This window comes from Sinocyclocheilus anshuiensis, unplaced genomic scaffold, assembly GCF_001515605.1.
Source record: "Sinocyclocheilus anshuiensis isolate Anshui unplaced genomic scaffold, SAMN03320099.WGS_v1.1 scaffold330, whole genome shotgun sequence".
NCBI lineage: Eukaryota > Metazoa > Chordata > Actinopteri > Cypriniformes > Cyprinidae > Sinocyclocheilus > Sinocyclocheilus anshuiensis.
In genome coordinates this window covers 1,211,519-1,225,081 of record NW_015547689.1, presented here as the reverse complement: position 1 = coordinate 1,225,081, position 13,563 = coordinate 1,211,519, and the positions used below count along the sequence as shown (strand labels likewise).

At 37.2% G+C, this 13,563-nt stretch overlaps 1 protein-coding gene across 1 annotated transcript; it reads left to right on the top strand.

Moving 5' to 3' along the window:
* Window positions 1-206: 206 nt before the first annotated feature.
* LOC107703474 (5-hydroxytryptamine receptor 3A-like) lies at window positions 207-8,039 on the top strand. The gene is made up of 9 exons (XM_016506088.1): window positions 207-273; window positions 622-785; window positions 890-934; window positions 3,095-3,204; window positions 3,432-3,601; window positions 3,920-4,080; window positions 4,877-5,087; window positions 6,807-7,037; window positions 7,733-8,039. The coding sequence occupies exons 1-9, from the start codon at window positions 207-209 to the stop codon at window positions 8,020-8,022; spliced, it is 1,449 nt and encodes a 482-aa protein (XP_016361574.1). The 3' UTR covers window positions 8,023-8,039.
* Window positions 8,040-13,563: the final 5,524 nt, after the last annotated feature.

Genomic DNA, 13,563 nt, shown 5'->3' with positions numbered 1-13,563 from the left:
ACAAGCTGAAATGCTTTGGACCTGCCTAAGCTGTGGGATGATCATATAGAGGAGGGAGGATGGACTAAGTGCCGTAATGACAGAATGAGCGCTTATGGAAAGCTCAGAGATAACTAATGGAGCTCAGGGTGCATCACTGGAGGGAAGCAGCCCCAGGCTAGAAGCCTGCGAGAAGAACCCAGAGCAACGCCAAACAGCTCAGCACAATGAAATGTTCAGCACTCTGGACAGCTCTCTGCGTTTGCATGTATGGGGCGGTGGTGACTTGCTCAGGTAAATTTTCTTATACTTCATTTTTGACTTTGGTTATAAGAACAACTTGCGTTTGAGCTTTCAAACAAACAAGTGCTGCACTTTCACATTAAATGACCTCAAGACTCGAGGACTGTTTCTCAAAACCTAGCGAGCTGCCAATGTAGACAGCATTTTTGGCCGTAACAGGTGCATTCTGATGCCACAAAATGCTGTCTTTGTAGACAGCTCTGCAGGTTTTGAATATATCAGTATATTGCTATGAATTAATATGCTTTCACGTGTATCTGATAGCTTAAACTTGAAATGCTGAAGCTGAAGTTGAATGAAGTAAAAGTGATAAGTGGCTATTCTTTTGTCTCGGTGTAGTGAAGAAGCTGAGCAATAACACTGGGCGATTCGCCAATGCCACTCTGGTTCGACTAAATGAGTTTTTAAGTGCCGGATATAAGAAAGGAGTTCGACCAGTGCGCGACTGGAGGCAGTCAACGACGGTGGCTATTGACCTAATGGTTTATGCGATTCTTAATGTGGTGGGTAGAGGTCTCAAAAGTCTATTAAATATGTAAACTAACTGTCTGTTGATTAAGACTTTTTTTTGCATTTATTCTTTTGTACTTATTCCTGTGCAACACAGGATGAGAAGAACCAGGTCTTGACAACATATGTGTGGTACAGACAGGTATGTTGGTGGAAAATACTAGATTTATTTAATATTTAATATTAAATAACCGGCAGCATCATAAAGCGAGTGACTGTGTTTAACGTACTACAACCGCAACACTGCTTCTGAAAGTACACCACAACCAGTGATCCGATTCCCGAATGACTCTTATGAGCTGGGTCTTTAGTGAATCAAGAACGTGCAGCGCGAACGATGCAGTCCGGTTGCCGAATGAATGACTTGTGAGCCAGTTATTTTTGATTGAATCAAAAACGTACAGTACTCTTTTGAGGTGGGTGTTTTTGTGAATCAACAACTTGTAGCGCGAGCAGTGTACTTCGATTGACTCTTATGAGCAGATCATTTTTAGTGTATTACACAACGCGATGAGTGTATTGTCCGATTCCCGAACCCCTGCCAGATTACGCACCACCTCGTTGAAATCGCTACCTGATTACCTAATCCCAAACCCACCCCTAATCCTAACCCCTCCCCCACACCTAACCCTAAACCTACCAATACTAGGGGGTGCATAATCTGGCAGGGTGCAAATTTCGGCACTACACCGGTTCTTATATTCTGTATCAGCAAAATTAGTGTAGTTTGAATGCAAAACAAATGATTCAAATTTATGATTCTTCTTAGTGAATCATAAATGTAAACAGCAAAGAGCGTCGTTTGATTTCCGAATGAATGACTCTCTAGAGCCGGTTTTAGTGGATCAAAAACATACAGCATGACCAGTGTAGTCCGCTTCCTGAAGAAATTCGTTTGTTCTTTACTATGGCAAGCCGTTTTATCTTAAAATAATCCCAGTGTTACTCGTCGTAATTGTATTTTTACTAGTAACCAGTGTTGGGGGTAACGCATTACAAGTAACGCGAGTGACGTAATCAGATTACTTTTTTCACGTAACTAGTAAAGTAACGCATTACTTTTTAATTTACAAGAGAATATCTGAGTTACTTTTTCAAATGAGTAATGCAAGTTACTTTTTTTTCCTCCAATTTATTGATTGACAGCTCTCCTGTCCCCATGTTGAGAGAAATCAGACGTTACTGTAGTTCTAAAATAAATATGAATACGCATTCATTCATCTCACTCACAAAAAAAACCCCACTCAGATTCAGTATTCCTCAAAATGAATAAAAATAATGCAACTCAGAATATGACGCAAACCTGCAATGATTAAATGTTAAATAACACAAATATCCTTTATGTATTTAATCCCATTCTATTAACCAATGTCTTTGCTTCTGACCTTCGATGATCCAGTTCATACTAATAAGAAGAAATTACTCTAGACGAACATTTGTGTGTCTTTTTTTACTGCGTAGAGAGCTCTGCAATTGCATTCTTACTAGTAATAACTGAATTAGAGAGTTCTCTAATTCAGTTCTTACTAGTAACAATTATGATTATAGAGCTCTCCAATTCAGTTATTACTAGTAAGAATTCCAGTTACAGAGCTCTCTAATTCAGTTCTTACTAGTAATAATTTCAATTAGAAAGCTCTACAAATGAAGTTTTACTAGTCATATGTTTCCATTGACTTCCATTCATTTTTTAATCACAGAGCTCTCTAATTTAATTCTTACAAGTAAAAATGCAATTACAGAGCTCTGATTAAATTTTTACTAGTAAAAAAAACAAATTACAGATATGCTTAATTGCAGAGCTCTGTAATTGAATTAGAGAGCTCTCTAATTGGAATTCTTACTAGTAAAAATTGAATTAGAGAGCTCTGTAATTGAAATTCTTACTAGTAACAATTGAATTAGAGAGCTCTCTAATTGAATTAAAGAGCTCTCGAATTCAGTTGTTACTAGTAAGAACTGAATTAGAGAGCTCTCTAACTGGCATTGTTACTAGTAAGAATTTAATTGTAGAGCTCTCTAATTGTAATCCTTACTAGTAAGAATGGAATTATAGCGCTCTCTAATTGGCATTGTTACTAGTAAGAATTTTATTGTAGAACTCTCTAATTGAATTGTTACTAGTAAAAATACAATTATGACGAGTAACGCTTGGAATATTTTAAGCTAAAAGGGCTTGCAATACTTTACGTCTCCAATTTAAACAAGAACAGTTACTTGCTGTACTTAATTAAGGCTAATGAGACTTGATAGTTTTTACAGTGTGCATTTTTCGTACTTCACATTTCTCTCACCTCAAAAGCAATGGACGGATGAGTTCCTTGTGTGGGATCCCGAAGAATTTGATGACGTTAAACAGATTTCCATTCTCACTGCCAACATCTGGGTTCCAGATATTCTTATCAATGAATTGTGAGTAGACTTGACATAATGAGATAGTTGAAACGTTAATTATAGAATTATTTTGAACTATTTCAGTAGGCTATGCTCTTCACAGCAGTAGCCTATCCTTTATTATCTTTAAAGAAGATTGCACCATTATGGATATTCACCAGATTTTTGTTGATTTGTTTTATCTAAACTTGTTTTTTTTAGCTGAACCCTTTTGCCTGCTTGCTCCCTCTCTCTGTCCTCTGCAGCGTGGATGTAGGAAAGTCTCCAGAGATACCTTACGTCTATGTAGGCCATACTGGGCTTGTTCGAAACTATAAGCCTATCCAAGTGGTGACCGCCTGCTCCCTCAACATCTACAACTTTCCTTATGATGTCCAAAAATGTAGCCTGACTTTCCAGAGCTGGCTGCACACAAGTAAGTACACACATTTCAGTAAGCGCGAAGAGAGATCATTCAGTGTCATCAGTGACTAAATGTACCTCCTACACACAGAATCCAAGTCTAAAAGGATTTGAAGAGATGTGATCTTAAATCATTTATGAAACTGAAGCATGAAAGCTTATTAAAATACAGACAAGCAAAAAGTTCTTTTTCCAAAACACATTTACAGCAGAAATAAGGATGCCAAGGACATTTAGCATTGCAGAAATGATTCAAGCACAAGAAAAAGAAACAACATACCTTTTCCTGAAAGCCGAATGAACTGACCTTTAACCTTATCTCATCCCGTAGCTAAAGACATCAACATCACACTAATGAGAACCCCCGAGGAAGTAATGAATGACAAGAGTGTGTTCATGAACCAGGGAGAATGGGAGCTGCTTCACGTCCTCTCCACATACAAAGAGTTCAGCATAGATAATGATGATTACTATGCTGAAATGAAGTTCCATGTGAGTAACATAATAATGCCAAATTAAGCCATGGCACACATTAGCGTTTGCAAATGAAAAATGTCAGGGATACACACAAAAAGCTTTTTTGCAGTCAGGACTGACAGAAGTCTTACTGACTTTATTAAACATAATTGCATTAGCTTTGTATTATTGTTTAGAGGAGTGTTGTCTAACAGTGAGCTATAATCGCAACAATTTAACCAATTAAAAATGAGCTACAGATCAATATTTATTAGCAGATAAACATAGCAATATTACATCAACATCTACAGTTGCAGAACAAAATGTGTTCCAACACTTCCAGGTCTTAAAACACATGAACAATTTACTCTACAAACTCATCAAAAAGTGACAGTAAACTTTTATAATGTTACAAATGATTTCTATTTAAAGTAAATGGTGTTCTATTTGAGCTCTCTATTCATCAGTTTCTATAAAAACAGTAAGCAGCATAACTGTTTTTCAACATTGATAATAATAAGAAATCTTAATATGCCAGATCAGCATATTAGAATGATTTCTGAAGGATCATGTGACACTGAAGACTGGAGTAAAGACTGAAAATTCAGCATTGTCATCACAGGAAAAATTACATTTTAAATAGTATTTAAGAGAACATTTTTGACCCCAAACGTTTGAATAGTAGTGCACCACTAAATGCACATGGTCCAAATGTCTGGTCACATTTCTTTTGGAAAGCAGTTTTAAATTAGTGCCCAAGTGAAATAAATACAAAGTGAGAAAGATCAACATTATTGCAATGACGAAAGACATCTCTTTCATTTATCACCAGGTTGTGATCCGACGCAGACCTCTGTTCTATACAGTCAACCTCTTGTTGCCCAGTGTATTCCTGATGGTGATGGACATCATTGGATTCTACCTGCCCCCAGACAGCGGAGAGAGAGTATCCTTCAAGATCACCCTGCTCTTGGGCTATTCCGTCTTTCTCATCATCGTCTCTGACACTCTACCAGCGACTGCCATAGGGACCCCTCTCATTGGTAATGAGGTCTTTCTGATTCATAGAACAAGACCTGATGCATTAAAAAAAAAATCACTCAATCATTCTTTATCTCCTGATCAAGGAAGCTTATTATTGTGTGTCAAAGGTGACATGTAATTTAGTCTACTGCATCTAGACATTTTTAAATGTCCTTAGATAAAAAAGTTTTTGTTATTTGTAGAAAGTGGTGTGATCCAGTACAGTTTCCTCTCAGCTGGCTGCACTTCTGATGTTGCTCCTGCGCAGTCAGAAGGCAAAAAACGTTTCTTGAGTATTTCAACTGAAGTCAATCCACATGTCCATTGATTTTCAATATGGAACCGCAGCTGTGAGGAAGCTTGTGCGGAAATACACAGTGCTGATTAATTTGGGAGATAAGGAGAGCAGCCTAGATCACTACAGAGGTTTCAAGTTCAAATGCGATTGCAAAACTGCTTTCAAACACACTAAAGCTTACAGAGGGCATGCATTGTTATTTTTTGTTTTCTTAAAGATCTTGAGAGAAACAAGTTCTCAGTATATCAGTATACTGTATATATTAATTTATAGCAATATACTGATATAACTCAACAAAACAAGTAAATACAGAATACAACAATACAGAAAAATAACAGTTATGCGTGACCTCTGGGTAACTCAGCAATATTATCATGCTGAAACAGTTAGCATAAATATATACCGTTGGGTCCGAGACCACAATGAAAATCTGGCATTCAAAATCCACTTTAAACCAGGGAATAAATGCTTTAGGATTTTGACACATTTACAACAGAGAAACATTTTGAACAAGAAAATGAATGTTAAATATTTAAAATTATACACTATTTCTAAGGCACTAATCAAATATGCAAATTTGTGACAGATTACGTGACTATGTGTAGATGATCAGCATTTTCAGAATCAGAATTTCCTTCTATCTATTGTTAAAAACTATTAAATTAATTGGTCAGAGGTCTTTTGGACCACATTGTATATATATTTATATTTCTCTGTCTTTAGTTACTGCTGTATAAAAGAAGGTCAGTTATTACACACCTTTCAAATGTTTGGGGTCAGCAAGAAAAAAAAATAAAAAAAGAAATTAATACGTTTATTTAGTAAGGATGCATAAAATTGATCAAAAGGGACTTGTTCATAAAAAAAAGGTTCCAAAACACTATTTCAAATAAATGCTGTTCTTTTGAACTTTCTATTCATGAAAAAAATATTAGGCAGACCAACTGTTTTTAACATTGATAATAATTAGAAATGTTTCTTGAGCACCAGATCAGCATATTAAAATTATTTCTGAAGGATCATGTGACACTGAAGACTGGAGTAATGGCTGCTGAAAAGTCACTTTGCCATCACAAGAATAAATTGCATTTTAAACATTAACACAATTGTAATAATATTTTACCATATTACTGTTTTGGCTATTTTTGTTTAAAAAAAAATGCAGCCTTGGTGACAGAGTTATCTTTCAAAAAATCTTACCAACCCCAAACTTTTGAACAGTGTAATACAACAGTTTTGAACACTGTATAACAGAAGACGACGTATGATTTTGATTTTTAATTCTTATAGACTTTCATTGCCAAGAATGACAGTGAGCACTGCAAAGATCTAATACATTCTGTGTTTCTGCCCAGTAATAGTATGTTTTTCCTCAGAAAGAGCACAAATGAGAGGAAACATTGGATGTAAGCGTATGTTATGTCTGTGTGTTTGAGTGTAGGCGTGTACTTTGTGGTATGCATGGCGCTGCTGGTCATCAGTCTGACCGAGTCTGTTTTGATCGTGAGGCTGGTACACAAGCAGGACCTGCAGTCTCGTGTGCCCCAGTGGGTCAAACACCTGGTGCTGGAGAAGGCCACGGTGCTGCTCTGCATTCGCAACAAGAAGTTCTGCTCGATCCTCTCGCAGGGATCTGACCTGCCGCTCTACAAAGAAAACAACATGAACACAGGTAACTGACCCTTTGCCAATTCCCACCTTATATGTTACTGACCAATCCTACCTTAGCAGCTGTTGCCATCCACTACAACTTTGTGAGTTGATGAAATACTAATAATGAAATCAAATGTAAAATAAAATAAAAAAATATGGGTACACAATTAAACAAAATAAAACTGAAATCCTGCTGAAACCCTAGTGCCATGACCAAATTAAAGGCAGCAACTGAATTAATATGTAGTCTGTTACTGAAAAAGACAATTTACCATTTAATTTAAAACAGTAAGATTTATATAGCTTGGAGTTAAAACAAGATATATACATATATAGATATACATATCATGTGACCATTAACCAATATCAGAGAATGATGAACTTGTAAATGTGTCATTAAATTATTGAAATATTACCTTAAAACCTCAGGGGGTAAATATACTACAGGGTTTGGCTGACAAAAAAAAGTTTTGGAACCCCCTGCACTAAATGATCAGACAAGGAATTCTCTTTTCATAATGCAAGTCCAGTGTGTTTGCATAATTTCTAAATTATCTTCACAGAAATGATTCAACAAATATCCATCCCTATAGGATGATCTGTAAAGCTTGACTTTGCAACAGTACCAAAGTGGGTGGAGCTTAGCAAATGTGCTGTAGGCGGTCAGTTTTCACAGATGAAACAAGCTCTGAAATTCACCTGTGATTCTTTAAGCGGTCCACTGTAACCATCACAGCTGCGACGGATCCAGAGACCCCGGGAGAAACCTTGGTTTGGGGCTGTCCACGCGGGACAGCGGGTCTCCCGCCATGGACGGCATCCTGCGCGAGATCACCACCATCCGTCAGTTCCTGGAGAAGAAGGATGAGAGCAGGGAGATCGCTAAGGAGTGGCTGCAGGTGGGGTACGTGCTGGACGTCCTGCTGTTCCGCGTCTACCTGCTCACCGTGTTGGCCTACAGCATCACTTTAGGCTCACTGTGGTCCGTCTGGCAGAATGTCTGACCACTGATGTGGGTCACAGAGGGAAGGCGCCAATTCTGTCTCACTGCTTAATATAAATGCAGTGTTTGACGTAGTTTAAGTGCTGGTAATGTGATTGTTATCTCACAAGAGAATAACTTGAGCACCATAGAGGAGAAATGTGCTTTCAAATCAAGAGTTATTACTTGCAGACTGCTGTTCTTACCAGATGAAAGCCCTTCAAACTGCCGTCTCTGAAAAGCATACAACATACAAGTATGATCGTTATAATATCACAGTCTTCTCATATTCAGTACAACAGGGTGACTGCAAGTGTGATATTCCCTTTTTACAATAGTAAAACACATAAAAAAGTAAAAAAAAAAAAAAAAAAGATTAATTCACATTTTAGATACATTATGGGAAGATATTTTGGTTATTTTTTCTTTGCCGATGGAAATTGTTCCAAAAGGCTTAAAAGAAAAAAGCAGCAAACAGACAAACAAAGCTTTAAAACATATATGAAATACATAACTCACTGTGAAAAAGCAAATCAAAACCTTCAGCAGTGTATTGTGCCTGAGCGTTCCAATATTAAGAAAAAAAATCTTCCTGCATTTGATTAATCGCACTGACATAAACTACCGTTCAAAAGTCAGTAGGCTAATTTTTTTTAATTAGCACTTTTATTCAGCAAGGACACATTAAATCAATCAAAAGTGACAGTAAAATCATTTATAATGTTACAAAAGATTTAAATTTTTTTTTTAAAAAGTGGTTCTTTTTAACTGTCTATTCAAAGAAATAAAATGATCATGGTTTTCACAAAAGCAGCAAGAAATGTTTCTTGAGCACCAAAGCCAGTCAGCATATTAGAATGATTTCAGAAGGATCATGTGACACTGAAGACTGGAGTAATGGCTAAAAATGCAGCTTTGCCAGCACAGCACTAAATTACATTTGAAAATAACAGTTCTTTTAAATGGTAATATTTCACAGTATTACTGTTTTTAATGTATTTTTGATTATAAATGGAGAGCATAACTCTTTTCAAAAGCATAAAAAACATACTGAAACTTCTGAACGGTACTGTACGCTAGACCATATTTACTTCAACCCTATTCACGTTATGTTGGAACCAAATAATTGAAGTTTTATGTGGTCATGGAAACAACAATCTATCCTTTAGGTACCAACGAATAGCCTTCATTCCATTTCATTTCTGTTATCCTGATAAACTCTGTAGTACTGCGAAAAATATGCAACCCTGTTGTTGGAATGAAAACATCTTGTAAAGTGTCTGTATTTATGTCCTGAGAAGATGTTTGACCGTGTCTCCATTGTGTTCCCTTCTCTTCCAGCCCAAGGGCGGTTGAGTATTAGTCGTTGCCTGTGACACTAAATGAACTAATTGTAAAGATTTTCCCCTCACTGGGAATGCACTCAGCAGGCCTGGATAAATGCCATCGACACCCTACATAATTAAAGAAAAAAAAATCAGTTAGACAGTAAATGGGAGCATTGATCCCAATACAATCAATGCGGTTACATCTCTCCATCCTGCCAGCACACAACAGTCCTGAATTAGAGATATCAAACTTCATGTTTTATGAGGAACAACAGTTTGACGTGTCTTAGCAAATGCCTATCAAATCAATATTATCATAATTGTATTTCAACAACAACAACACAACCATTGACCCTGGATGTTTGCACTCAACTTTGACCAGCAGAGGGCTTCTAAGGCCATGTAATGTATTTAAGGAACTGCTGATGTTATGGACATCATTACATACTCCCGAGTTTCACTTGTATCTGTAATATTAAATACAGTCTGCATTTGGAGCACACACAATAGGATTCCAGTGCCAGAGGAATTTCATTATCAACCAAGAACGGAATGTTGGCCGGCTGAAGTTGGCTGTGTAATTCCTGAAAGCCATACGCAGTCACAACAAATGGCTTCAAGTGGCATTTGTAGGCTGTTACTTGTTTTGCAAATTCATCTGCTGGAGGTCATCCACCGGCTGTGGCTGGGCCCGCTCGCGCCCGCAGGCACGGCTTAGCTGGGAACACAATCGAAGGGATTTGAGAAGACCACGGCCACCATTCAGTCCTTCACTGTTAAACTTCCCTTGTCCATTAGATCATATCTGGGTCAAAGAGCAACCAAAGATGGGACCCCCTGCTAGCTGCACAAAAGGTATTCATGCAGAGGAGGTCACATGACCTTAGCCGAAAACTAGCAGTCTTGGGTGCCAGCAGCATCAGCGTCGCTCTGATGATTCTTTACTTCCTAAGGCCTTGCAAAGCAAATATACAAAATGAACCCTGCTGTCTTTCTCAGACGATCATTAAAAAAATCTGTTTCATCTTAAGAGATAGAACTAATTCAAAGACTCATTAGCACAGCACACTGAGGTAAGCATTGTGTGCTTTATATGAGGCACATTATTTCCAAAGATAGTTAGAAGGTGAAAAGAGATAGCAGCGTTTCATTAGCCAGTGCACTGTAAAGGTGCGGTCACATTTACTGTTGTTCGGCGAATTTTTGCGGGCAAAATCCATGCGAATTTCATTTGAAGGAGAAACGCTTCTATTTACATCTTGCAGCAGGTTCATTTGCGGTGAAATTTACTTTGTGAGTTGTGCTTTGTATATCACTATGCTTGACAATGTAGACCGTTTGTAGCCCCGCCCCTTTTCAGCACATTGTCTTCTGTCTTCCGGTCTGTATTTCCGGACTGAAGGGTCGTACGAATTTCTGAATGATTTACTCGTTTTAAAATCTTCTGACATCAACGAACATTACAATGCACATAACTAATAAGTAATGCTATATATATAGCTACCGCATAAACGGAAGTTCAAAGACAAAATTCTAAAGATGGCTGCGCACACTTGTTTCTCTGACGCATAAGGCACTCTATACAATGGAATGTGACCCTATCTACATTTACTGTTGCTCTGCAAAATTTTGTGTGCTAAACCTAGTCATTTCAATAGGAATCTGTGATTGGGAGTTGGGACTTGACTTCTGTGGCAGCGACACGTATCAACTCAACTCAATATTTGACCTTTTTTGTTCGTGAAATTTCGCTTCGGTTTTAACGTGTTCAGAGAAAACCAAAACCAACTAACAGTGCGATAATGACGTCTAGTGATGGAAAAACATTGTATTATATTGTATACAGCTCCTTGTGATATACCTGTTGTATTTGTGTTATATGTGGAATCATACATGAATAAAATGTTCGTACTTTGTCATCACAAAACGTGCTTGTTTTCAGTTCTATCTGACAATTGTTGAATAAGAATAAACAGGCAAATGGCACTCACAAGATGGCAGCAGTTAGGCTGAGCTTTTGCTGTGTGTCTAGCCTAACACTGGCAGATGTTTACAATAATTCAACAGGATCATAACTCAAAGACACACACACAGAGTGTTAGACAGATACAATACCAGAGGGAGCATTAGCATAGCAGCGAATTGCCATTATTTGCTCAGATGTTTCTTGGTATTAACACAGAGCTCTATGTAATGAACACAGGCAGACTCTCTAAAGCACTGAGGTTTGTATTCAGCTTGTCTCCCCCCAGAATATAAGAGAAGCAGACTGCTTTTGTTTCAGTCTATTTCCCTTCGAATAGTAATGAGAGCAGGCAGTGAAGGCACAGAACCTGTCCTCTTACCTGTGTGTAACTCCACTTTGCTATCTTAAGGATTCACTGGATAATGTATTCGCATCAAGTTCAGTCTCGCTGTCTTGTTTTGCCCCCCTACTCTCTTATACTGTAATATTAAACTTGGTAGCTATTATCTCAGCTGCAGGTGGTGCCAACTGCACTATATTTACAATGCCATTAACGGTTATTTAGTAGGTTTTCCTACTCACATTATTTTTTTTATAAAGATATGTTTGAATAAGACTAATTAATTAGTAATGGTTAATGAAACCCTCACACCCTGGTTTACAGACTCTAATGAACAACAGCAACTAAGCATAATGAAGAACAGCAAATCACATGTAATAGTGAATTGAGGCTAAGCTCTGATATATTTACAAAGATAAATTATATATATATTTTTAGGTGATTTAAAGTGACTTATATCATCATTTACTCCCTCATCTAGTTACCAATCTATACCAATGTTCACACTTCTCTCTTCTGTGCAGAAGTGGATGGTTACCAGGAGCTTGCGTACTTCAAAAAGAGCATCATAAAACATTCTATTTCTACTTTGAGAACAAACTAAAATGTATGTTTATACGCAGTCTTGTTTTTACAGTAGTGCTCACCATTCACATTCATTTGACAGAAAAGAGCAGCTTGAACATTCTGCATTATATCTTTTATGTTCCATAATACAGGTTTGGAACTTCATGAGGGTGAATAAATGACAAAATATTTGTTGTATAAAGGATCATTAACTCCTATGAGCTGAACACATGAAAAAGCCAGACAAACTTAAGTCCATTTTTATTTTTTTTTCTAACTCTAGATTTAAGGAATACAACTGAACATTGTTATTTTGAGACTCATAAATAATAATAATAAAAAAAAAAAATACAAAAAAACCCCACTACAAAAACAATCTACTGTTAGTAGGATGTAAAAAATTTCTTTCACTATTAAAGGCACAAAATTTACTTCGTGACAACACTGAGAAGAAAACCTGCAGCATTCAGTCTCTTTAAATTCTTTATTTTTTTCACACTCCATCAGAGAACACTGAAATCTTACAAAGAGATGTGTCTGATCCTACACCGAAAGAAAGACTACATCAGATAACTGATGCCAATATCTGTAGCACGACATCCAGAAAGTAGTGCTACAAAAAATAGCATGTTGCTGGAAAATACAAAGGACCGTTGCAAAGCTCTAATGCAAATTAAAATTTGTACAATTGACAACAAACAGGAAAAAAAAAATTGGGCACCTTCTAAGATTGGGCTAAGATTAGGTGCTGAGGTAGACGTAACTATAACAATTCAAATAATAATAATAGAACAACCAAAAATAAAAAGCCCAGAAACAAAACACTATATTCTTAAAGAGCAACAGGACTGGCACTTGTGCTGTCACAAGGGAGGAAAAAAATACAGACAAGCCAGGAAAGGAGAGGGGGATCCAGTAGAGACAGGGGGAAGAGAGAAACTGCTTTGTTACATAAAAAGCTTTGTTATGCTTGGTCCGACAGGGCAATTGGTCCTCAGTGCTAATATAAAAAAAGACAACGTCTTGGTGCTTTGTTACTCAAACAGTTTTAGTTTTGACCTCAATGGCACATGCATGGCAACACAGCATGAAATGGCTACTCTTTCTAGAACACCACACTGGAACACAGTGAGCCAACTCCAGGGATGCAATGATGACGCATGACTTACCGGTTCTTTAACATAAGTACTTTAAACAACAAATAAACATGTCTAGTAGGGGCAAAACAAATGCATCAACAACCTGCTGAATGTTAAAGGGACGTTGTTGAAAGGTTTAATCAGCAAACCTGTTGCTGAGGCAAAAAAAGAACAAGGAAATGAAAGCAAGTTTGATTCTCAAACATTTACCCCCCCCACTCCC